The 27,557-nt window shown below is 39.9% G+C and overlaps 1 protein-coding gene across 1 annotated transcript in view; it reads right to left on the bottom strand.

Moving 5' to 3' along the window:
* ACOT12 (acyl-CoA thioesterase 12) overlaps window positions 1–22,895 on the bottom strand; it is a 74,071-nt gene extending 51,176 nt beyond the window's left edge. The window contains 3 exon segments of the mRNA XM_027864321.1: window positions 3,859–3,919; window positions 14,694–14,763; window positions 22,730–22,895. Coding sequence (XP_027720122.1) covers window positions 3,859–3,919; window positions 14,694–14,763; window positions 22,730–22,880 — 282 coding nt within the window. The 5' untranslated portion in view covers window positions 22,881–22,895.
* Between the last annotated feature and the right edge of the window lie 4,662 nt (window positions 22,896–27,557).

The following is a 27,557-nucleotide window of genomic DNA, read 5'->3' as shown; positions in this document are numbered from 1 at the left end:
CTCTGACAAATGCACCAACTTATTTCTCTCAATCACCTGTGAGCCGCTTGTCTTGTTTCAGTTTGTAAGGCACTGGACGCAGAAGGGCAATACATTTCCCAGGGAGCTATGATATATAAAATAAAGGACTGATTCTTCCTGAATCTGAAGGATGTAGAAACTTAGCCCCTCAGGCATAAACTGGACAAAGGTGAGGGCAGAAACACGAACATCTGGATTCTAGTTAATAAGAACCACCCTCTTTGCAACTCCGGATGTCCAACCTTACATGCCTCCCAGAATTGGGAGAAATGGGCTCATTGTTCAGTGAATGTACATTTTCATTAGCTACAAATGATGGACATTCATTTTTGTGTCATCATCATCATATACAAAACCAATCAGCAATCTAGTCTTCCTTTCAAGTCATTGGACTCATTAATACTAATTATACTCTAAAATCTTTGAGTAACCAAAATCCAACTAACCAGAATCCCCAATCAACCATAAATCTATGTTATGTTGAAATCATCTGTCTTTCATACACCAAGTAAAAGAAATATATGCACAGAGAGTAGAGGAACTCCCTCTTCTTTTATGGGCTTCTTACAAAGCAAGAGGGCCTCACTCTCTGTCTCCTTTAGTTTAACTTGAACTTGCTCTGCTTTCCCTTTCTTGCTTTCTTTATGCAGACCCCAGAAGCCCTGGAGTCTCTGAAAAGCAAAGCAACTATTCAAAGGGTATTTCTGTGACCTTAGGGGGGTTAGTTTTACTGGATATTACAGCTACAGTATTCTATGGAGCATTCAAAGCTTCTGACAGCTCTTTTTAAAATACCCCACAAACCATATTAAGTACCTACTATGTACAAAACACTGTACTTGGCACTAGAGATACAGAGAGAAAAAAAATGAAACTGTTCCTATCTATAGAGATATAAAAATTTGGAGGATTAGTACCTGAGCTGAGCCTTAGAGGAAGATAAGACTTCCAACAGGAAGAGAATAGTAGAACTAGTTGCTTATTTACTTGAGACTGTAAATGAAGGAAAGTGAGTCCAAAAGTGATGGACTAAGAGAACAGGGAAAGATGGGTAGACTTGATGACACATGAAGAACAAAAAACAGATTTGGGAAAAATAATGAAGAGGGAGAAACAGAAGGGTAGAGATTATGATAAGAGAAGGGAATTTCCTAGTCTGAGACCACGAAGGCAACACAATCATGCAAGATGGTGAGACCTCACAGATGATCCCTACATATCCATAGCCGAACTAGACAGAAGGTGTAGGTCATGGTGGTGGATAAGTTTGTTGAATTGGAAGGCCGATGGGAGCAATCTGACTCAAGGAGATATAAAGCACATATTGAAGTTTCCAAGGTTTAGGGTAGGGATTGAAATATAAAGAAAAACTAAACTAGGCACTGAAGACCTGAATTCAAATCTGACCTCAGACATCTACTAGCTGTGTGACCCTGGGCAAGTCACTTAACTTGTGTCTACCTCAGAGTCCTCAACTGTAAAAATGAGGTTACTAATAGTACCTATCTCCATGGCTGTTATTAGGATCAAATGAGATTATCTTTATAAAGTGCTTAGCACAGTGACTGCATATAGCAAGTACTTAATAAATATTTGTTTCCTTGAGAAAGGAGAGTGATCTGACTGGTGGATTACACAGTGCTTCTTAAACTATGGGTCATAACCCCATAAGGGGTTTCAAAAAATTTGGCAACAGTAAAAAGTTTCTGAATGCACAACTGAAAATTAATTAAAAATCAAATGCATAATGAATCCGAGGTGTTTCTGGCATCTGTCCCTTGCCTGTGCTGTATCATACAACTTCACTTCAGCCTTGGTTCTGAACACAAAGCATGCTCACTTTGCACTGCGCATGCCCTCAAGCCACACAATACCAATGAAAGCTGCCAAAACACAAAAAGGGGTCACAAGTAGAAAAACTTTAAGAAGCCCTGGATTACAGCAACAAGGATCTAAATCAGGTGTTGGAAGAGAAGTTATACAGTAATAGCAGTAGAGGGAGGATCTGGAAGTGGCCTCAGGTAACAAACGAGTTTACAAAGGATGAAACCAAGCTATCAACAACCATCTGGAATGAGAAGAAAATAAGATTAATAGGAATTTACCTAAAAACAGAAACAGGCAGGGCATGCTGGCACAAGCCTGTAATCTTTGATGGGGGCAGGGGACGGGTGTTGAAGCTAGTGGATTTCTTGAGCTCAGGAATGCTAAGTGACAGGGTGGCTAAAGCCAATCCATGAGTCTGCACCAAGTACAGCACCAATTTTGTAAGGTACACAGGGTCACCAGGATGTCTAAGGAGAGCAAACCAAACCAGGTCAGAAATGGGTCTGGTTAAAGCTCTCATGCTGATCAATAGTGGGATCAGGCCTGTGAGTGGCTGATGAACTTCCAGTCTGGGTGATATAGGGACACTCAGTCTCAAAAAAATCTCATCAAGTTTAAAAACAAAAACCCAGGGGTGTTGGGAAATCGGTAAAGGTCCCTACTTCCCCGACTTTCCTCTCAAATAGCTAACTAATTTAGTTTTATTCCAAGGTCAATTGACACACAAACATAGATTGATGGTAGCAATGGAAACTGGGTGAGAGGGCATAGCCAGATCAATGCAAATCCACCACAACCGCCATCTAACTATTCCTCAACTGGTTCCTACAAGGCTTATGAGCCCAAAGGCTACCCAAAATATCACAGATAATGGGACTATGTCAGCACAGCCAGGACAGAGAGGCATTGCCCTATTAGTAGATAGAGAATTGATCATGGAGTTAGGAAGATGGGGAGTCAAGTAGCACTCCTGACATAGACTAGTTGTATCACTCTGAGCAAGTTATATAACTTCTCAAAATCCCAAGCAATTCTCTAAGACCATAAATTGCAGAACCGTTGCCAATCTATCTTTATTAGTGGAAGTAGTTCCCTACACCAAGGAAATAACAGGTACCAACAAAAATAAACAAAGAAATATCATTCAACTAAGACTATTTTAAAAAGAGCCGTCAGAAGCTCTGAATGCTCCATAGAATACTGTAGCTGCAGTGTCCAGTAAAACTCAACCCCTTAAGGTCACAGAAATACCCTTTGAATAGTTACTTTGCTTTTCACAGATTCAAGGGCTTCTGGTCTGCATAAGGAAAGTGAGAAAGGGGATGGAGAGCAGGCTCAAATTAAACTAAAGGAGACAGAGAATGAGACCCTCCTGCTTTGTAGGAAGCCGAAGAAAGCAGGGGGAGTCCCTCTACCCTCTACGCATATATTGCTTTTACTTCTTGGCATATGAAAGACAGATGATTTCAATATAAAATGGAGATAATTTGGTCCCTTAGTATCTGTGAGTTTGCCCGTCAGTGTAGGTTTATCTTTTGGGTTTTCCAAGCACTAGTATCAGATATATTTTAATAAAGATATGATCCCATTAACTTTTTCTCAAGAATAAGAAAAGGACCTGTGAAGCGTGAGAAAACAGAACTTTTAAAAAATGTAAATAGTATTTTATTTTCCCCAATTACATGGAAAGACAGTTTTCAATATTCATTTTTTATAAGATTTTGAGTTCCAAATTCTTCTCCTCTCCTCCCCTTCCCCCTCCCCAAGATAGCAAGCAATCTGATATAGGTTATACATGTGCAATCATGTTAAACATATTTCTACATTAGTCATGCTGTAAAAGAAGAAACAGAAAAAAGGGAAAAAAACAGGGAAAAGAAAAACAAAGAAAGTGAAAATAATATGCTTTGATCTGCATCCAGACTCCATCAGTTCTTTCTCTGGATGTGGATAGCATTTTCTATCATGAGTCCTTTGAAATTTCTTGAATCAGATAATAGAACTTCTTACCTCCATGCTAGTGTTGAATGCTCTGATGACTTTAGCCTTGATATTGATGATCTGTCCAACCCTAATGAGGAAGAGTCAAACTTCAGTTGTCTAGGCATGGTTAATGTCAGATCTGAAGCTCATACACATTCAGCAAAGAGTTTGTGGGGCTACAAAGCAGTTCCATCTTGAATGGGGAGATCCTGGTGACGATGTCTGTGCATGAGAAATTAAGGTCTAAATCAAAAGAAAAAAAAAGCCCTAATTCCACCATATATGTCCCTGCCCCCAACCTCAAGCATCCTAAGTCATCTGCTCCTTAGCCTCAGGAGGAAGGCTGTAAAAAGCTACTGAGTAGAAAATTAGCTCAGAAAAATCTATTATGTTTTGACTATTTGCTAGTTGACTTACTTGATTTTGTTTGCTTTTGTCCTTCATTCTAGAAGAGGACCAATGGCACCACTTGGGTGATGTGTTGACTCAGACCTGAAATGGATTTAAGTGAGGCAGGGCTGTGCAAAGTCATCAGCCTCACTCTCTCTTCTAGAGTCATCAAAGTGTAGTGGCAAGATAAAAATCAAGAGATTGGTGATAGCTGGGGATGCAATGGATGACCTTGACCTTTATAAATCGAGGTCTTTCCTAGGCCTCAGTTTGTCTCAATTCTTTTGTTTATGCTATAAGAGTTAATTGAATTTAGTTCAACAAGCGTTTATTTAGCACCTGCTGTGTCCAGGCACAGTGCTAAGCACTAGGGATAAATAAACAAATTCAACACATTTTATTCTGTTATGGTGAAAAGACATTTTTAAAACTCCATATAGAAAGTCTTTCTCTCTTTCATATCTCTCCCTTTATTTTTTCCTTTTCCTCACTGTCTCCTGCCATGTATCTCTCTATCTCAGCTTGTACCATCAACCTCTGACCTTAATTGGCTAAACCACGTATTCCTGAGGGCGTGTTAGAAAAAACTAGGGCAGAGGAGAAAGGCTAAGGCAGGACAGGGTTGAGCTGATTAGGGAGGGGAGAGAGAGACACAGAGAGAAAGAGAGACAGAGACAGATAGAGAGAGACAGAGAGAGAGAGAGAGAGACAAAGAGAGAGAGAGAGAGACAAAGAGAGAGAGAGAGAGAGAGAGAGAGAGAGAGAGAAGGGGAAAATCATCTTCACTTTGACAAACTTAGGTTCTAAAACTCTAGGATTTAGGGAATGGGAAGTGCGAGTTTTCTAGACACAGAAGGAGGGAAGAACTAGTCAATCAGAGCCTCTACCTTAAAACAAGACACAGTTTAGTCCCTCAATGAGGTTACACTCTCATAAGCAAATGAGAATAAGATAACAGGATTTTATTTAAAAACAAAATTATAAGAATAAATCCTGGGATGAATATATATTTGTTTAATATTTCAAGGATATGATTGCTCTTTCCACAAAAACAGATTGCAGCCCTTCTTTTAGTGAATTGTCTTCAAGAGTTTCTATCGCTAATAATTTATCACCTATGACTAAACTAGTCATGAACTTCTTCAGAATTACCTTGACTGATCATTCAATGACAGAAATATAGTATATCATTGGGTATATCCTTGAAGTCTTTCTATCTTGGTAAGACCTGCCAGAGTTCATGCTCTCTTAGAATAATCTTTAATAAGTCAAGGTCATATCCATACCAGGTCATAACCATGTCTCTTCTTTAATGTTATTTCCATTGATAAACCGACATCAATTTCTGGTATAGAAACATTTGTTAGTGTCAGGGACTTTGGTGGCAAGCGCTTTCCTTGCTGGGTCTTCAGTAGCTGTGGCTGTGGCCCCTGCAGGAGCAGTCACCAGGCTTCATCTCCACAGGGCTTGCTTGCCAAGAGGGTTCTGAGGGCACTCCACTAGAAGATTACTATTCCCAAGGAGGAGCCACCAATGTGGCCATCCATCCATCCAAAAGTCAGATAGGCAAAGGAGCCCTGAGAATGGCAGCATCTCCCAGACTACCATCTTCCAGCCTAGGTTCATAGTCATTAACTGGGAAAGCAACTCCAATGGAGAAGGGGCCAGCCATCCCCACCAATTGTCAACCAATAGCCATGTCAAAGGCAGAAGGGCCCAGTAAAGCAACAATGCATCCTTGGGGAGAGACAGGAGGTATCATGTACCAGGCAGGTCAGGAGCACCTGGACCACCATCTCTTCTGAGTCCCTAAGAGAGACCGTGTAGGACCCTGAACCCAAGTGCCTTGGGAATAGTAATCTTCTAGCCCAGTGCCCTCAGCCACCATCTTGGAAAACCAGCCCTGTGGAGATGAAGCCTGGTGACTGCTCCTGCAGGGGCCACAGTCACAGCTATTGAAGACCCGGCAAGGAAAGCACTTGCCACCAAAGTGCCTGGCACTGACTAATGTTTCTATACCAGAAATTGATATCGGTTTATCAATGGAAATAACATTAAAGAAGAGACATTAATATTTGCCTTGTTGCTGCACATTAAGGACCATGGGACTTTTCCATCTGGCTTGAAGCTAAAACTTATATTTGTTGTTTCTCCAAAAGAATGTGAGATCCTTGGGAGCAGGGGCTGTCTTACTTTTCTATTTGTATATTCAGCACTTAGCATAGTACTTTGTACATAGTAAGGGCTTAATAAATGCCTTATTCATTCATTCATTCATCTATATATTCTCAGTATTTATTATACTTATTAAATAAAGTTTTATATTTCCTGTTCTTAATTTAAGAGACAAGTGAGTTGAACATTTTACTTTTCTCTGAGGAAAATAAAACCAAAATTAAATTATTTTTTGTAAATGGCACCAGATTGATTTTTTTTCTGTAGGTCACTGGCCCTTCATGGAACAAAGGTTCACCACCCTTGCTTTAAATAGCCCCAGAGGAATTCTGCAACACACACATGAAATGTCACAAAATGGCAAAACCAGAGATCACTAATGAGGTTATGACTGGAGTGAAAATAACAGAATTTAGAAATGAAAAAGATACAAAAAATAATCCATGGCATCCCCATAGGAAACTATATGGCACCCATTTTAAAACTCCTTACTTGCAAATAGATACATTCCTCATGGAAAAAGAAAAATGTATGAGAGTGTAAAAGACATAGCATAGATCATCAAAAATAGAAACAAACCATTTAGTGCAGCCTTAGAAATTCTGGGTCACCATAATATCATTAATGACTCAAGGAAACATAAAGTGGACCCTCTGTTGTATCACTCATTGCCTGTAATTTTACACTAAACTCCATACAGGCGAATGCTATTTAGAAGTGAAGGGGTCAAAAATGAAGTCTTATCTTAATGTGGAAGTCTGTCAGTACTGCTTTGGGATTTGCTTCTGTCCTTTGGTTATTTCATGTCACTTCTGTGAGTATAAAAAGGGTTAAGCAGCAGTTTATACAGTAAAGATGGACACGTTCTTAAGATGCAGAAGTTAGCAAATTTCTCACTGTCCTCTGGGGTGGTCCAACCCTAATAATAGATCATTCTTACACTGAGATCTGGTCCTGTTACTGTTCTGCTCAAGATCTTCACTGGTCCCTATCCAAGGTTGTAGGAAGAATCAAATCAGATCAGATCATATTTGTGAAGTGCTTTCTTAATGCTAGGTTTTTTTTTTTTTTTATAATCATCATCATTATCACTGTTCTCAAGTCAAGTTCAAATTCCTGTTTGGTATTCAAAGCATTCTACAACATGTTATTAGGTTACCTCTCTAGTATTACTTCATGTCATTCCCCTCCATGGATTCTAGACTTGAGTAGAACTAGACATTTCTCTGTCTCTGCATATGCAAAGCACTCTCATATTTCAAGTCATTCATTGTCCCTGAGATGCCTGTGATTCTTCTTCTCTCCTGTAAAATTTCTACCCATCCATTAAAGCCCACTCCAATGCCACTTACGTGTCCAGGAAGGCCCAGCAGCTATCTTTCCCCACCCCTACTACTGACAGCAACCTTCACTCTTACACATTACTTTGTGACTCTCTAAAGCATTTATCATGGAATAATGTATTTTATGTCTATAAATACTAGTTTATAATTATATATATAATTACAATATATCAATATAATATATAAATTCATTATTTTATAATGAAGAGCAAAATGAGCAGAACCAAGAGAAAGTTTTATACAGTAACAGCAATATTGTTTTAAGAACGATTTTGAGTAACTAAGTCATTTTGATTATTTTAAATACCCAAATTAACTACAAAGGTCATGTGAAGGAAGGCGTTATCTGCATCCAGAGAAAGAACTGATAAATAGATGTAGAGAACGCTTTTACATACACACACACACACACACACACACTCACACATACATATTTGTGTCTAATGTAGCCATGTCTAGCATGGGGGGAGGGAAAAAAAGGAAAAAAAGTTACTTGATAACTTTATTATATATTTAAAAGGAATAACAAGTTGTACATATTTGATTTGCAGTTTCATGTGTAATCGCCTTTTTAAAATTCTGTTATTCAGGGGTGGGGAACCTGTGATCTTGAGGCTATATAACATTTATTGAAGTTGAATTCAGTCCAAGGGCCATACTTGAGGACCTAGAAGGCCACATGTGGCCTAGAGGCCGAAGGTTCCCCTTCCCTGTACTATGTTATGGAAATGCTTGTGTTCATAAATAAAAAATAATTTTTTTTTAAAATGTTGGTATTTGATCTCCTTACTAGATTTGAAGCTCCTTGAGGTCAGGAACTGTTTCTTATCTAAATTTTGTATCTTATGTGCATGCAACAAAGTGTTCTAAACACAGTAGGCACTTAATACACAATTGTTCCATTATATTGAATTGTAATATTTTTAAAAATGCATCTGGTTACCTTACATGGTGGCTACATTTTTGATTGTTGTGTTTGACTTCATTTTCCTTCCTCTTCTGTAATCTATTACCTCTAACTAGAAGAATTGATGCCAGCTTAAACTTCCTGGAAAAACATTTTGGTGAAACTCTAGAATCTATAATTAGGTTAGTAAAGTCAACTAGAATTTAGCAGTTAGAATATGGAAAATTTCTAAAGTATGGATCTAAGAGAACAATTAGACAAATATTATTTAAATATATCACCACCTTTCAAAAATTATTCTGCATTTAACAAAAAGGAGCATTTTCATAAACAAAGTAGAAGAGAAAAAAGATGATTGCATATGAAGATGAATTGCTATTATGTATACCTTGTTTTAAAAAAAATTAAATTGAACATGTTACTTTCAAAGCTGTCCTGCTAGTGGTCTCTGTCTCCTTCTGAACTTCCTTTGATTTTCCTTTGTGTATTTTCTATGAAATGCTTCAATGACCCTATTTTCTTCCTTTCCCCCTCCCCAACTTTTTTCTTTTTTTTTTTTGGTAATAACTATAACACATAATTTATTCAGTTATTCCCCAATTGATGGGTACCCTCTTAGTTTCTAGTTCTTTGTTGTAACAAAGGAAGTTGCTATAAATATTTTTGTACAAATTAGTTTTCCCTCCTCTTTCTTTGATCTCTTTAGGGTATGTAGCTAGTAGTAGTATCAACTGACTCAAAAGATATGCACAGTTTAGTAACTTTGGGGGGCACAGATCCAAATTGTTTTCCAGAATGGCTGGGCCAATTAACAGCCCCCTTCTGCCCCCAATAGCTCATTAATATGCCTATTTTTCCTCAGCTTCTTCAACAACTGTCATTTTTATTTTTTTGTCATTTTTGCCAATCTGATGGGTATGAGGTGGAACCTCAGAATTATTTTAATTGACATTTCTCTAATTATTAATGACTTAACTGCTTTCCAGTTTTCTTAGCAGTTTTGACTCAAAACTGCTAAGAAAACTGGAAAGCAGTTAAGTAGAAATTAGACTTAGACCAACATTCACACCATACATCGAGTAGTTCCAAATAGTTAAATTATCTAGTTATAGAAGGTTACCTCATAAACAAATTAGAGGAGTAAGGAAGCATTCATGACCAAATAAGGAATAGAGAGGATTATAGAAGGTGATATAGTCACTTAATGATTACTTATAATGTGCAGATTAAAGTTGTCTAACCTACAATAAAAGAGTCTGAGGCAGAGCTCTGAGCCAATGGCACTTTATTAAAGGTTCCATGGTCCCCTCTAGTGAAGCGGACCTCAGATTTTCCTCGTGAGCTGGGATGTGCCCTCCTTTTAGGGCCCTATTTTTATAGGGTTAGCTATCTAGACATTCAAGAACAACTGTACCAAATACAGAATAATTCCATTGGTTGACATATGATGCATAGGCTAAGATAAACAAAAATGATCTGTCAGTGGGGTCACAACTTGGGTGAAGTAAAGAATATTTTTACTGACTAGGTAGACGTATGACTATAAGATGGTTACCTGCTCATGTTGGACCAGAGAGAAAGGTGCGGAGGTACAAAAATAAATTGGGGGACTTTCCATGTAGTTGAGTCACCTCTGTTACACTGGGCTTGGTCACCATGACAAGGAAAAACAAGGGTGGAGAATCTTTAGCTAACTTCCTTGATTAAGCAAGTAAACTTACAATCTGCAGCTTACAGTTCTGAAGCCTAATATATAGAACTTATAATCACTACCTATCATATCAAATTGATTAACACTGATCATAATAAAGCAGGGGTCCTCAATGAATCAGTTTCTCAGTAAGTCTGTTTATCCAAGATATATGGTACTATACTCATCTTCCATATATTATATACTTAATTTTGTTCAACTTTTTATTTTTTAACTAGTAACAAATAGTTTTGATGATTATTGTTTTATAGCACTGATGGTACTGCTAGGCCCCTTTCTTTCCTTTTCATTATTTCCCTTGAGATTCTTGATGCGCTGTTGCTACAAATGAATTTTTGTATTTTATTTTTCTAGCTCCATAAAATAACTTTGATTGGTATGGCACTGAATAAGTAAACTAATTTAGGTAATATTGTCATTTTGATTGAGGCAATAAGTCATTGTGGATAAAGAGCTGGCCTTGGATCCAGGAATACCTGGGTTTAAGTCTTACTTCTGGCTGTTTGACCTGTAGTAAGTTACTTAACCTTTCAATGCCTCCAGGTAACTCCCCAAGATTATAAATTACAAGAAAAGGTGCTGACCTACTTTGGCAGAGGAAGTTTCCTCATCTGAGAATTCCCTATACCAATAAAATCACAGGTCCAATCCTTTTTACTACATTGGGATAGCATGACCATGATCAATCAATATCTCTTCAACTATTTGAGCCTATTTTTATTTCTGTAAAGAACGTTTTGTAGTTGTATTTACACAGTTCCTCTGTGTGCCTTCATAGGTAAATTCACAAATATTTTGTATACTCTGTAGTTTTTTTGAACAAAATTTCTCTCTCATTTTACAGTTGAGGAAACAGGCAGACAGAGCTTAAGTGACTTGCCCAGACTTGACACAGCTAACAAGTGTCTAAGGCCGGATTTGAACTCAGGTCTTCAAGACTCCAGACCTAGCCCTCTATTCACTATGCAACCTAGTTGCCTAAACAAAGATTTCCTCTACAATATATCTATCAAGTCATCATCCAACCTTTAAGGGGTGAAAGGAGCATGCTCTTCCTTCTGAGGGAGCCCAGTCCACTTCTGGATAGCTCTGATTGTTAGGAAGTCTTTTTTTACACCAAGTCTAAATGTTGCACCATGGTAACTTCCACCTATCGTTCTTAGTTTTGCCCTTTGGGGTCAAGCAGAACACATCTAATCTCTTCTATTGGTCGGGCCTTCATATGCTTGAATATACCCATTGTCCCCTCCCCCCAATTTATAAGCAATCCTAGTTCCTTCAAGCAATCCTTAAAAGATCTTTCATCATCCTGGCTGTCTTCCTCTAGATGCCCTTCAGTTTACCATTGTCTTTTCTAAAATTTGATAGGCAAAATGGAACCCAGTATTTGAGGTGTGGTCTGACCAGGACAGAGTATAGTAGGATTACTGCCTCCCTAATACTGGACCTGACATTTTTTTTATGCAATTCAAGATCACATTAGACTATTGTTAGTGAATCACACTAATGACTTCTATTTATAATGTAATTTATAATTCACTAAAATGCCCACTCCAATCATGGTCCTACATCTAGTGCAATGGATTATTCAGACTGTGTAAAAATATCCCTCTAATAAAAACATATTCAAACACCCCCATCCCCAAGTTCCAAGTAAAAGGCAATTCACAAGGTGGTAAAAATCAGTTTAGGAAAATAAAAACCAAAAGCAAGAAACTGAAACAGTCAACAAACAGTTCCCTGGGGTCTTAGGAGCTCTCAGATATAAAACTGTTTATATATGCTCCTTGACCAAAGGGCCCACACCTGGGTTCCTAATCAAGCCACCTGAGGGAAAAATTAACTCAAACTGCCCCACAGGTTTACTCCCACCATAAATTAACAACAACAGCAGTTAGTGGTTGGGAGGGTTGGGCTCCTCTCAAGCCTCCTAAGTTTCACTTGCATCCTTACCTGCAACATTGTCAGATATTTGTTAGGACAATTGCTATCTAGCCATGCCTTTCCATCTTGAACTTGTGAAGTTTGTCTCTTGAACCCAAGGGTTGGTTTCTGAATGTATTCCTATTAAATTTAATCTTATTCAAATAAGCTCAATGTTCTAGCATGTCAAAATATTTTTGGATCTTGATTCTGGCATCTAACTCGTTTGCTATAACTCCCCGCTTTGTGTCATCTGTAAGTCAGATAAGCATACCATCCTTGCCTATGTCCAGGTTGCTGGGAAAAAAAATGTGAAATAGCCCAGATCCCCCGAAAACTCCACTAGAGACCTCCTGCCAAGATGATATCAAGCTACTATTGACCACTATTTAAAAAGTGTGTGAACGGAATGCTGTTTGTAAGATAGTTATTGACAACATACTAAAAATAGTTTTTAAAATTTTCTAATCTAAAAAAAATACTGTTTCTGTGTTCCATTAGAAAGAAGAGTAGAAAGTATCATTTTAATCAGAGTTAAAGGGCGTGAGAGATGGCTGGAAAAGCAAAGACAACTGACCCAAGCCAAGTCGGCTGCAGGTTTTGACTGTAGCAGCTTTTCAAAAATGGAATGGGATGTCTTGAAGTAGTTAATTCTCCACCACTAAAGGTCTTAAAATCAGGTAGGTTGTAAAAGCAATTTCTATTGAGGACTAGATTGGACTACATAGGTAACTTCCGGGGTTCTTTCCAACTCCTGAGATTCTGGGAGTCTAACCCATGCTAGTGGAAGGGTAGAACACAAGAGTGGGTTGAACATACGTATTTTATGTATTTAAGTATTTCCATACTATGCTGGAAGCTTGCCCAAACCAATAGATTTGACTCAACCATCAAACTTTTTGCCATGGCTCCTTGGTTAAAAAAAAAAAACTATTATAAAACCTTAAATGAATTTGTTTCTCCAGCATTTAATAAATGTTGACTGATTTATTGATTGTTTTAGAGAAGGCAGTACAGGACAGTGGAATGAATACTGAATTTAGAGTTTGAGTTCCTGGGTTTAAATACTATTTAGTAGCTGCTTGACGTGGGGCCAGTCACTTAAGTTCTTTGAACATCAGCTTCTCAGTATGTAAAATGAGATGCTTGAATACAAGCTGACCTCTGAGGCCCTTTCCCACTTAGAAATTATATGGAAAAAAATTACCATCTCTACTGAGGAAAATTAATATTATGCTGTATCATTTGATATTTAATGTTAATCTGCAATATACCCTTTCCTGGTAACCCTCCCCACCCCCAACCCCAATCTTTTCGCCTAACTCAAAAGAGACTTCTTCCAGGCTGAATTGGCTGAGGAACGTCGTTACTCCCCGCCCCCACGGCATCTGCCTGGATAAGGACCCTTGCTTTTGCTTCTGGCTTAAGCACAAGCCAGCTTGAGTTAAGGCGCCCACCCATTTGGGGGGATGATTTTTTTGTCCTTGCCTCTCCTAATCAAAGTTAGGAGTGAGCTGGTCTAAAAAAGGGGGGAGGGGGGAGACGAAGCCAGTAAAAACCTGGTTGAGATGGCCAAGGTTTTCCTAACCCAGTTTGCCGGAGGCAGCTATCTGTCATGGAGCTAGTAGCATTTCTTGGGTGTTAGAGAGGGATGTGAACCGCCACAGCTGAAAACCAGCCCCCTTTTCCTTGCTTCAAATTTATCCTGATGATTAGCCCTGCCCCCTAATGTGAATAAGGAGGAGCTGAGAACTATTAGCCCACCTCCTCATTAAAATGCCTACCAATCTGGGGTGCCTTACCTTTGCCAGAGGCGGGTCAAATGATGTACGGTCAGGCCAATCAGAAGAAAGACATGCAGGTATACGAGACCGTTGGCCCTTGCTCAGGGTCTTTGGCATAAAAGGAGGGTAGCTATAAGATTTCTTTGTTACCAGGTTGCTTGTCCGTGTTAATAAAGGGTATCTTGGTGAGAGAATTGCTTCAGTCTGCCTCTTGTTAAATTCTAGCCTCAACACTACTCAGATTCTTTAGTGTTTACCCAACAATTTTATAATGAAATATACAATTAGAGAGGATTTGCTTATTATCATTAATTATTTTTATTAAAGGAAATCAATCCTGAAGCAGCCAGTTATATACTACCAAAATGTATTCACGAATACTTGGAGATATTTTTCATCAAAGAAATGTAATTAAGAGCTTGGCTTTATATTGCAAATAAGAACTAAGTTTTTCACTGAGTATTGAGTTTTTAAAACCATTTAAATGAGGCCCAGTATAATTTTCTATGCTGATCATTTGACTACTGCCTTCAAGTGATGAAGGTGAGGCACCACCCGGAAGCATGTTGCTGGAATAAATCACTGAGAATCAGGAAAGAGGGTTAGCAGCATTACATCATATCCCTTACCTGGCTGTCTCTTCAAACTGTATGTCATCCATTGATGCTGTGACACAGGAGACTCCAGCATGTTTTTCAGCTTCAAATCAACAGACAAAAGAAAAGATTGTTATAGCTGATGTATTTCAGCATGAGAAAACAAATAAAAACTGAAATGAATTCATTCTAGCTGGTCGTTCCCCATCAGTCATGACACCTCTTTGGGCACATTTCTGGACTGCCAGCAGCTGTTCTGTTGGTCTATGAATTATGTTTAAACTGCATGGTAGCTTTACTGTTGTGTTGGAGGGCTCTAAATGTATACAAATGTTAGTTTCTGCATTAACACAAGTATGCAGCTCATCAACCTGTTTAAATGGAAATTATTAATTGTCAATGATGAATTTATAAATTCTATCAACTAACATATATTCTATCAACTTTGAGAAGCAGTGTGGTATACTGGGTAAAGAGCTGGCTTCAGATCCAGGAAGGCCTGTGTTCAAATCCTGCCGCTGGCATATAGGGCTTATGTGACCCTAGGGGAGGTATTCAACATCTACAGACTCTAGGCCACTCTCTAAGAGTATGGATTGCTGAGAAGGTGGTAGAGGGAGCCTCTTTATCTAAGAGATCCTTGTATCCATTAAATAAAAGGTCTACTTCCTATCAATCACCTTTATTTAATTTCAGGGAAACCACCCTTCCTTGCTTTCTCTAACACCCCTACATCACTGAGAGCTGACAATATTTCTCCCATTTTACCATTCTTAGAAGTTTTACCATCTTACCAGTAACTTAGAAGACCCCAAGCACGTGTATAATAATACAACAGTCATCAAACATTTATTAAGAACTTATTAGGTGCCAGGCACTATGTTAAGTGCCAGAGATACAAAGGAAGGCAAAAACATAGTCTCTGCCCTCAAGGAATTCATATCCTAATAGGGAAGACAACATGAAAATAACTGTGTATATATAAGATATATAGACATATATCAGAATGCTTCACATGCCATTTCTTTCTATCACAATGGCTTTGTGTACTACAGGTGTTATTGTCCTCATTTACAGATGGGGAAACTGAGACTCTGAGATATGCTCATGGTCACACAGCTACCATATGTTAAAGGTGAGATGTAAACTAATAAACTCCCAGCCCAGGACTTTATCCGCTTTGCAACACTGACTCTTGGTTTTTTTTTTTTCTTGTTTGTTTGTTTTGTTTTGTTCTGTTTTTTGGCAATTGGGGTTAAGTGATTTGCCCAGAGTCACACAGTTAGTGTCAAGTGTTTGGTCTGAGGCTGGATTTGAACTCGAGTCCTCCTGACTTCAGGGCTGGTGCTCTATCCACTGTACTACCTAGCTGCCCCTAACGATGACTCTTAAAGCCCAAATCACAGAGGGTCTTCTCAGCTCTCAAGAACTCAGTACTGGGCACATAGTAAGTAGTTAGTGAGATCTTGTTGATATGTTAGCTTGACCAAACTAATTCATCTATCTTCTTGTAAGGACTTGTGAGTTCACTCCTGTGAGAGCTTCTTCCATGCCTTAGTGGATAGTTTAATTAGTATCAGTGGCCAAACTAATTCATTATCTAGTGGCCAGTCATCTGGTGCCTCTTTGCACTTAACATGGTTGGTCCTTGGATGACAGGTACATAGACTAATACGTAAAGCTTTCAAGCTTAGCAGGACCTGCCGTCCTTTGCACATCATTGGTGTAGACTTTGAGAACCCATAGTCACAACCATATCATGATGAAGCCTCAGGGTAGGACTTCAGTGCAATTCAACTCTCTTTTACATTAATAAGGTTCCAAGGGAAAACAGAAGAGAGGAGGACCTGTGAGTATCCTGGTTCCTGTGCTGCATTTGTTCAATACGGTTGTATTTTCAAGGTTGTCCTTTTATATCTCCTAGGGTCCTTTATAGCAAAAGATCAAGGATCCTCTTTGGTAAGGATTCTCTGCCTTAACTACATATATAAAAGCAAATTTTGTTTAAGGGAATAGAATATAAAATTGCAAATAGATTGAATGGATTCACTTTTTAGTTCAAAAACTGAACTTTTCATATGAATTTTGGCTCTTTCTCCCATATCACCTAATGATCTGAGAAAGAAACAATGAATTATAACGCATTTGCATTCTTTTAAAAAGGGTTTGTTTCTTTCCACCTTTATATTTATCAGTGGGGCCAACTCCAGTGAAAATGAGAGAGAAAATATTCCTGGCATACTACTGCTAGAAACAGAAGTATTCAAAGTTACTGACCCACTTACTTATTTCTGCATATGGTGGAGGCTGGGGCTACATACAGGCCAACAGCCAAATAGGGTAGGAAAAATCTACATGGCTGAGGAGGAACTTGCAAAGACCAATCTCTACCATTTGACAAACCATGGTGAATTACCGAACCCACTTCTCTTTTTTTCCTCTATACTGTATTATTTCATTTAGTGTCTTTATCAGTTCCCAGGAATTCAATGATCATTTCTGTGCAGATGATTCTCAGATGAATTTATCCATCTCTAACCTCTTTGTAAACTGCTTAGTTTACATCTCCAATTATCTGTTTTTGGATATCTTGAAACAGATGTTTCTATCCATCTTAAACTCAGCAGGTCCAACAACACTGAAGTCTCTAGGTACCCTCTCCTTTTCCTACCTTCCGCATCACTGTTGAGATCACTTCTAGTCATTCAAGCTCGTAACCAGGGTGGCGGGTGGCATCCATAACTCCTCAGTCTCTCACCCATCATGTTCAATCTTGTTGCCAAGACTTGGCCACTTGTGGTTTCTCCTTCACAACATCTCATGCCTGCACCATTGAAATAGCCTGCTGGCTGGTCTCCTTGGCTGAATTCTCTCTCTACTTCAATCCGTCCTTCACTCAGCTGTCAAACTGATCCTCCAAAAGCACAGCTCTGACCCTGTAACCCCTGTAACTCAAACTCCAATAGCTCCCTATTACCTCCAGTATCAAATATAAAATCCCGCTTAGCTTTTAAATTCCTTCATAACCTGGCCCCTTCCTACCTTTCCAATTTTCTTCCACCTTTTTCTCCTCCACATATTCTGTGATCCAGTGACATTGGATTATTTGCTGTTTCTTCAACAAGGAATTCTATTTCCTAACTCTGAGAATTTTCACTTTGTGCCCCATACATGGAATGCTGTCCCTCCTCATCTCCATCTCCAGGTTTCCTTCAAGTCTCAGCTAAGGTCCCACTTTCTGCAAGAAGCCTTTCCCAACCTTCCTTCATCTTAAAGCCTTCCCTCTGAGATGATTTTCAATGAATCCCCTATCTATCTTGATTGTAAACAGTGGGGTTTTTTTGGGCATGTTTTTTCTCACATTGGAATGTGAGTTCCTTGAAATAAACTTTTATTTGTATCCCCAGGGTTTAATGCAGTGCCTGGCACATATTAGGTGCTTTTTGACTTGACTTGGGAAGTAGTGAGGAATCGTGGCTGAAATAGAATGCCACCTGGAAATATTAAGAAATGATGGGAGAGGTAAAATGGAGCAAGACTACGAAAGGCCTTGAATGTCTGGTAGACAACCAGGTAACAAGGAACCATCCTTGGTTCTTGGGGAATAACATGATGAAAACAGTATTTAAGGGATATTAATCTCAGATAATCTAGATGGATTAGAGAGGGGAAAGATCTGAGCCAAGGAGAATAGTTAGAAAGCTGGTGCTGGAAAAAAGGGAAAAGGACTTACATGTATAAAAATATTTATAGCAGCTCTTTTTGTGGTGGCAAAGAATTGGCAATTGAGGGGGTGTTCATCAATTAGGGAATGGCTAAACAAGTTGTGGTATGTGATTGTAATGAATGCTAATTTGCTATAAGAAATCATGAGCAAGTGGTTTTCAGGAAAACCTGGAAAGACTTACATAAACTGATACAAAGTGAAGTGAGCAGAACCAGGAGAACATTGTACACAGTTACAGCAACATTGTACAATGATCAACTCCGAATGACTTAGCTCTTCCCAGAAATACAATGATCCAAGACAATTCCAAAGGACTCATGATGGAAAATGCTATCCACATCCAGAGAAAGAACTGATGGAGTCTGAATGCATATTGAAGCATGCTATTTTCACTTTCTTTCTTTTTTGTTTCTTTTGTTCTGTTTGGTTTTTTTTTCCTTGAGGCAATTGGGGTTAGGTGACTTGGCCAGGGTCACACGGCTAGTAAGTTTCAAGTGTTTGAGGCCGCATTTGAACTCGGGTCCTCCTGACTTCGAGGCCGGAGCTCTATCTACTGCTCCACCTAGCTGACTCTTGTTCTGTTCTTTTATAACACGACTAATATGGAAATATGTTTTACATGATTGCACATATATAACCTATGTCAAATTGCTTACCATCTTAGGGAGGGAGCAAGAAAATTTTGAACTCAAAATTGTATAAAAAATGAATGTTAAAATTGTCTTTACATGTAATTGGAAAAAAAATACTATAAAAAGAAGCCGGTTGCTGTTACCAATTGTAAGGTTATACAATCATATGATTTAGCAACTAAAAAAACACCTTGGATAGTAGTTGTAGTCCAGTTCTTTCATTTTACAGATGCAGAAGCACAAAGTTTCTAAGCAATGTGGCCAAAATCACCCAATGGCAAATAGCAGAAATGAGATTTGAATTTCTGATTCTAAGTCTGATGCCTTTTCCCACTGTATGGTAAGTGCTAAAGGCCTGGCTTAGAGTGTTGACAGTGAGACTGGAGAGGAAGGGATGAAACTTCGGTGAGACACAGAGGATGAAAGAAGTCAAAGATGGCTCCAAGGTTTACAACCTGGGAGGCTGGAGGAATTCTGATGCCTCTGACAGAAGTGAGGTAGTTAACACTAAAGCTAAGCTGAACACATTAATCATCCTTTAATGATTTAGAAGGCAGTTTGGGATCTTTCAGTGCCTTGGGGTCCTCATTATGAACATCAGTTATCAGTGTGCTTTAGATGTGCAGAAGTGCTCTGGAGGGAGCTCTGGCTGACAGACCAGCTCTTCTTCTGCCATCATTTGGTCCAGTTATCATAGAGCATTCCTCTTTTCCTCATGTTTGGCTATTCTATTGGGTAAAATCATGCCCCCCCCCCATACACATAATGACAAAGAGGCAATGTGGTGCAGTGGAAAGAGAACTAACCTTGAGCCAGAAGACCTGGATTTGAATTCTGGATTTGTTACTATATAATCCTGGATGTATCACTTTACCTCCCTGAGACTTAGCTTATTCATCTGTATAATGGGCACAAAAAATACATGTACTACCTACAATACCTTATGTAACAGCTGTTAAGTGCTAAATAATAATTCAAGTCATGTTAACAAACATTTATCAAGCTCCCAGTTTGTACAAGCACTTTGTAAGACTCCAAATGACAGCTAGGTGGCACAATGGATAGAGTCCCAGCCTGGAGTCGAGAAGACCAGAGTTCAAATCTGGTCTTGGACACTTACTAGCAGTGTGACCCTGGGCAAGTCACTTAATCCTGTTTGCCTCAGTTTCCTCATCTGTAAAATGGGCTGGAGAAAGGAAATAGCAAATAGCAAACCATTCTAGTATCTTTGCCAAGTAAACCTCAAATGGGGTCACGAAGAGTCAGCTAGAACTGAAAACACCTGAACAACAACTCTAAAAAAGAGATGCCGTCTCACAATACAGGCTATGACATGAGTATTATCCTTGTTCTCCTGAAGGCGCGCCATTATGGAGCTCTCCTTTGGTTATAGATCTAGGGCAGGAAAGTTCTTCCAAGGTCATCACATCCAACCTCCTCATTTTACAAAATGGAAACTGAGATCAAGGTTGAGTGACATGCCCAAGGTTATCCACCCAGGTAGCAAGCAGCTGAAGCAGTATTTGAATTCAAGTCCTCTGACTCTGAGCCAGTGTCTTTTCACTGCATCAGGAAAGTCTCCTCTATTGTTGTTATAACATTGTTAATGCACAGAATTGTTGGCTAGGATTTGGATTCTTTTAGATGGGAAATCCAATCAAAAGCTAAATGATTTTCAGGGGTAGTTGCATTGGTGGCGAAAACCCTTCCTTCACTTTGCTTTTCAATTACATCACCAAGGTAATCCAGAGAAATAACAAGAGCTTTAAAATGAGCCTACCTTTTAGCAAAAAGGCAGACAAGTGCCTTGTTGATAGGTCATTTAGAAATGGGATCAGAAACTAACCATACCAACTTTCTGGTGGCTCATGGAGCTTGTCTCTTTGCTTTATAGTCCTAAATAATAATAACACGTGAAGGTCCCAGGATAGCCATAGTAACACTGGGGATGCAGTTGTCAAATACAGAGTGGTAATTTGTGAACCTTGTCTTTGGTTCTAGAAGGCTTCCAACATACTTTCCTTACAAGCAGCCCATGAAGTAGGTAATGCAAGGATTATCATGCCAATTTTACAGATGAGGAAACTGAGGCAAAGAGAGGTTAATGGCTTGCCCAGGATCACAGAGCTAGTAACTATATATAGCTAGTTACTAGTAACTAGTAACTGTAAGGCTGGATTTGAACTCCAGTCTTTGTGATTCCAGGCTGGCACTCTATCCATTGTGCCACCTGGTTGCTTCATAGATAGGACAAGATTAAAGTGACAGAGCCAGGGCTCAAATCAAGGTCTCCTGCTTCCCCAGGTCATTTGACTTATTCTGCTGCCTCTCTACACATGATATTAGAAAATTACAACTCCAGGCTTATATCTGCCATAGTGTTTGGCAAGAATATTGGATTGCACATCAGATTCTCTTCTCACTTTGTCGTTAACTAGATGTATGACCTTGGGAAAATTACTTGACCTCTCTAACCTTCAGTCTCTTCATTTGTAAAATGAAGGGTCTGGATTAGTTTTCAATTTTCAAATATTGTCCTAAGATGCATGCAGTCATGCATTTGCCCTTGGGGCTGGAGGTGAAGGATTTGGGGTACAAGAGGTGGACTAAGTATTTAAAAAAGAAGCAAGGGCATACGGGAAAGCCTAATTTTCTACTTTGCAAGTTTCCATGGGGACTCAATGGCCTGAGAGTCACTAAAAATCATAGAATGTTAGAACTAGAAGGGACTTTAGAGGTGATTCAGGACAACCTCCTCATTGTACACATGAGAAAACTAAAGCCCAGGGAGGAGAAGTGATTTATCCAATTAACAATAAAGTCAGCACATTGCCTGGACAAAGTATTTGTGTGCTGTACCCAAGGTATTAGCAAGGAACTCTGTGTTAGTCAACACAGTGCTACTGCCCATTTAGGCTTTGAACCTATCATATATATATATACACACACACACACACACACACTCACACACATATATACATATACACATACATACATATATGTATATATATATAGATACACACACATATATATACACACACATATACACACATACATATATATAATATAGGCTTTTATTTATCACAAAATAAATATCTAACTGCTTCCAATATAATTTCTGAAATAAATACTTATACACTATTATTTAAGAGTACCCCTTTATTCTTAGTTTTTTCTGTGTTATCAATCTAGAGTAATTAGTTGCCTCCAAATTGAAGCAGTTTCAATGTCTGATGTGAAATTTCCCTGAATATTTGCATTTTCTGAATATTTTGTATAAATAACTGTTGTGCATCCTCTCCATTTGTATTTTGATGACTGTTATAGGCTGCAGGGGCCAGCCCACCAGTTACTGAAACCAAATTCAGGGCAGGGCTGGACAACAAGAGGTCCCAGCCAGGGCTGGGGAGGGAGGAGGGACAGGCTTGTTTTGCCTTCTTTTCTTTCGGTCTTTGGGAGGTTGAATGGCCACGACAAAGGGGGGGAGGGGAATTTAAGGCAGACAGTGAGGGCTATGGGAGAAGGTGTGTAAAGGCAGTTTACTTTCTGTGCTGTCCTCCAGAGATAGCCAGGTAAATAAATGCCAGACCCTGAGCGGGCTCCAATAGGGATCTCCGTGTCTGCGGCAGCTTAGCCCCTTCACTTCCACTGACCTTGGCGGCAGCCGCAGCGCCCACTCTCCCTCCTGGCTGCCTGAGCTTCCCTCTTACCTGCCAGGCAGGCGGTGGTGTCAATCCACTTGAGCAGCTGGCCGGCGCTCAGCTCCCCACGGTGGTTGGCGTGGGAAGGGAAGATAGCTTGGCACATCTGGACCTCGGCGGCGCCGCCCAGCGGCCGCTTCTGGGGGCCTGGGGGTTCCATACTCAGATCCCAAGGGCTGCCCCACAGCTGGCAGTCCCAGGAGCGCAGAGCCGGCTCTTTCGTGGGCTGTCCTGCTGTTCTCTGCAAGGCTCAGGTCATCTGCCTAAATGCCCAGAGCAGCGCAGACTGACTGCGCCCTGGGTTTCAAAGGGCAGTTGGCACGTGCTGGGGCCGGCAGGGATCATCCCTCCCCTGGTCCTGCAGCATCCGCCTCTTCCTGGCCAAGGGCAAGGCCTGGAGCACCAGCGTCAGCGGGGCACTCGGCCTCTCCCTCCCTTCTCTGAACTTCCACGTGCGAGGAGCTGTGAGTTTAGGGCTTTCCTATTTGCCCCCACAATAGTTCTTCTCGGAGGACAAGGCAGAGCAGAAGCTAGTGACTAGAAAAAAGTTGATCATAAGCAGTTAAATAAATGCGAGGTCTACATCTGGTCAGGGAAGCCAGGGTAATTGAATGAACTCTTTCTATTAACCTGATGCACAGGGAACGAGCTAGAGTGGACCATGAAGAACTTACAGAGTGAACAGTATGTATTCGGGCAGCTAGTAGGCCAATGGATAGAGGGCTAGACCGGGATGGGTGAGTCAGGAAGACCTGAGCTCATAATCCAGTAGCTGTGGGGTCCTGGGCAGACCACCTAATCCTTCAGTTTCAGCTTCTTTGTTGTAAAATGAGGCTTATAATCGCACCTCCTTCATAGAGTTGTGATCACCATATGACATGTAAAAGTGCCTTTGCAAACCTTAAAAAGAGCTACATAAGACTAGGTATTATTAGCTATTAAAGACAACAATGTGTATATGAAAACGGCATGGAAAGGCAATTAAACTCTGATTGGTTTCAATATCCAATTTTCCTCCTGGGCAACTGATAATAAATACATCTTCTTTCTCCTAGAAAGTTAGTGGACTATGGGTGCAATATGTTGCATATGTTGGCACATAATAAGTGATTAATAAATGTTGATTCATTATTAAAAAAAGTAATTGTTTCTCTTTGATACAAAGGAGGGTTAAGTTGGGAGAGAGGTATGCTGGAAAATTACCAGTAAAGCAAACAAAAAACTAATGTAACTTTAGACTGCATTATTAGAAGCATAGTGTTCAGAATGTTCAATTAAGTGTTACTTAAGTATTAATTACTCAAGCATGAAGTATTATTATTACTTAATTACTATGTGCCTGAAATAGGCAGCTAAGTAGTGCAGTCGATAGACTTCTGGCCTGGGGTCAGGAAGATTCCTCTTCCTGAAGCCAAATCTGGCCTCAGACACTTACTAGCGGTGTGGCCTAGGTAAGCCACTTAACCCCATTTGCCTCAGTTTCTTCATCTGTAAAATGAGCTGGAGAATGAAATGGCAAACTACTCCTGTATCTCTTCTAAGAAAACCGTAAATGGGGTCATGAAGAGTCAGACATGACTGAAAAATGACTGACCAAGAAATGTGCCAAACAGCAAGGGAAGTAAACAGTCCCACTACACACCAGTCCAACCTAAGTATCAGGTTTGATTCTGTGAACACACTTGGAAAAGGGAGATCAAGATGGTGAGGGGACTTGAAGTTAGGTCATATATGGAAAAATTGAAGGAACTGAGGTTGTAAAACTAGAAAGGAGAGGACTTAGAACCAGGATCATAGAAGTTATAAAGTTAAACCCTTCATTTAGCAAATAAAGAATCTAAGGCCCCCAGAGTTTATACCTTGCCTAAGGACACAGTGGGCAACAGAATTAGGATTTGAACTCAGGTCCTTCAACACTGAAGTATGATTTGCATTACAGCATGCTTCTACTTACAGGAGGACACAACGGCTACCTTCAAATATCTGAAGGGCTGTGTTGGAGCAGCTAAGTAGCATAGAGCACAGAGTGAGGTCCTGGAGTCAGTAGGACCTGAATTCAAATGTGACCTCAGACACTTACTAGCTATGTGAAACTAGTGACCCTGGGCAAGTCACTTAACCTTGTTTATCTCAGTTCCTCATCTGTAAAACATGCTGGAGAAGTAAATGACAAACCGCTCTACTATATCTGCCAAGAAAACCCCAAATGGCATCACAAAGAGTCAGACATGACTCAACAACAATAATAACAACAACAACTAGGCAGCTAGGTGGCGCCACAGTGCATAGAGCGCTGGGCCTGGAGTCAGGCAGACTCATCATCCTGAGTTCAAATCTGGCATCAGACACTTCCTAGCTGTGTGACTCTGGGTAAGTCACTTAACCCTATTTGTCTCAGTTTCCTCATCTTGAACTGGAGAAGGAAATGGCAAACCACTCCAGTATCTTTGACAAGAAAACACCAAATGGGTAATGAAGAGTCAGACATGACTAAAAATGACTGAACATGTGGGAAGAGAGAGCAGTCTTTTCCTTCCTGACTCTAAAGGACAGAACTAGGTACAAACAGCAGGAAAAAGGGGCAAGGTCCCCTAAGGAACCTTCTAACTCCTAGAGCTATCCAACAATGGGGTGAGTTCTCATCTCCGAGTTCCATCGCTGGAAGCATTCCAAAGGAACATTACAACCTCTCTGTCTGAGATGTTATGGAGGGGATTCTAACATGGGATAAGTTTGACTACATGACTACTAAGTTTCCCTTTGACTATTAGACTCTAATTCTGGGAGTTGGATTTATTGAGTATATTTTGCTCAATATACAAGCTCGCAGGTTTGGAACTGGACGGCACCTTTGATGCTAGCTAGCCCAACTCTCTCTTTTTCACAGATGAAGAAACTAAGGCCCAGAGAGGTTGAGTGACATGCCTTGGGTCACACCAATAATAAGTGGTGGAGTCAGGATTTGAATCCAGGTCCCTTGATTCTGTATTCAGTTTATTTTCCACTGTTCTGCACTGTCTTGTTGTCTTAATCATAAAGTAATGGGGAAAATTTTTTTTGAACAAACACAAAACTCATGTACCCCAATGAATCTTGTCCTTCAGAGCTGTCTCCCTGAGTTGTCTAGACAGGCTAGACAAGGAAAAAAGCATTTATTAAGCACCTAAATTGTGCCAGGCACTGTGCTAAGAGATGGGGATACAAATACAATAAAAAAGAAAGAGGTTCCTTGACCTCAAGATGCTTATATTTAAATGGCAGAAGACAGCACATTAAAGAGCTGAAGGAAAAAGGGAGGGGGAAGGTATCTAAGTGAGGTCAATGGTGGCAGAGTCCAGAGAGTCAGAAGCATATCTGGAAGGGGAATGAAGCCAGTTCCCAAAATGGAGGCCCTAGAAGAAACTCCAGTGGGAGTAGGGGTTTGATATGGTGGAAAGATGTCCTAAGGTAAGAAGGCCCCAGGCACTGAGGAAAATTCCAGGGTAAGAAGGCAGATCAATAAGCTATATACCTATTCTAAAAATCCTGTAACTGCTCAAAATATTTTTGAATATCTGGTCAGAGCCTGAGCTACACACCATATCCTCAATGGTGGCGTATCTTTTGTCCACTAAGGGTGGCTGAGATTTCTAGAAAATAGTCAAAAATGATTTGGAATCCAGTCTGGTGACAAATAGTGATTCCTCAAGGCCATTGGATGCTGATACCAATCAGAACTGATATTCAATGAAAAAAATAATAAGCCTAATATTTCTTCAGAGGTTCATAGATTTTCTCTCAAAGGTTGGGGTTTTCACATTCAAATACAAAAGCAGTGGCATCAGTTCAAATTCTGGGCCTCTAAGCAAAAATGTCAGAAAGAGCTTTTTAAAAGGCAATACCACCCATTTGGTGCTTTAATATTATATTTGAAGAACTCCTTCCATCACAGTCCTTAGTCCTGAGTCCGAAGGCTCATCATGACCTGAAGGTGAAACTGGGTTCATGCGAATTATGCCAATGAAACACAACCTTGGGCAGGTTTGGCAGTACTGGCTTCCAATGGTCTTGGCGACTAACTGCACCAGCTGTCTGAGGCCTGGTCTCCCTATGTATGAGGAGATTCATCAGCAGAGCAATGGCCACGACAACCTAGGAAACAAAGAGCAATCCCAAATGGCTCCAATTCCAAGTGCATCCCTCTTTTGCTTCTGTGGTAAAGGTGGCAGAGTTGTGAGAAAGAGTGCTACAGAATCATACAGTTTTCACACCATCCATAAACTTTAACTTAGCTCTTGATATTCTAAATATGAGAGTCTTTCCCAGTGACTTCAGAGTCAATAGAAAAACTATTGGTTAATTGACATTCTTGATATAAATGAAGGGAAAAGATATAAAGGATTTGCATCTAAATGGAAGGCTGGCTCACAGGTTTCCTTGAAAAAGTCAAGCAAGTAGTCAAGGTTGGATTAGCCTATGCCCAAAAGCAGCAAGAAACACCACTTCAGGGGATGCTCATATCATCATGCTGCCTTGGAGCCCTACATTCCTGGGCTTCTCCATCCTTCTCTTCATCCGTCCTTCTCTCTTTCTCTCTCTGCCTCTCTCTCTGTCTCTCTGTCTCTCTGTCTCTCTCTCTCTCTCTCTCTCTCTCACACACACACACACACACACACACAAAACCCCATCAGTGTTTAATTCTCCTTTAAGGTTTCTGTTTAAATAGTATTTCATTTCCTCCATTTCTGAATGAGATCAAGGGGTCATTATTGCCCCTGGGCACCTCAGGTAAGTTATTTGGTCCTGGCTAAATACAGTGGAGATTTCTTTCTAATTATTACATGGTATTGATGGGGTA

This window comes from Vombatus ursinus, unplaced genomic scaffold, assembly GCF_900497805.2.
Source record: "Vombatus ursinus unplaced genomic scaffold, bare-nosed wombat genome assembly UNPS02014774.1, whole genome shotgun sequence".
Taxonomy (NCBI): Eukaryota; Metazoa; Chordata; class Mammalia; order Diprotodontia; family Vombatidae; genus Vombatus; species Vombatus ursinus.
Note: the sequence above shows the minus strand (reverse complement) of the source record. Positions and strands in the feature narration are given on the sequence as shown.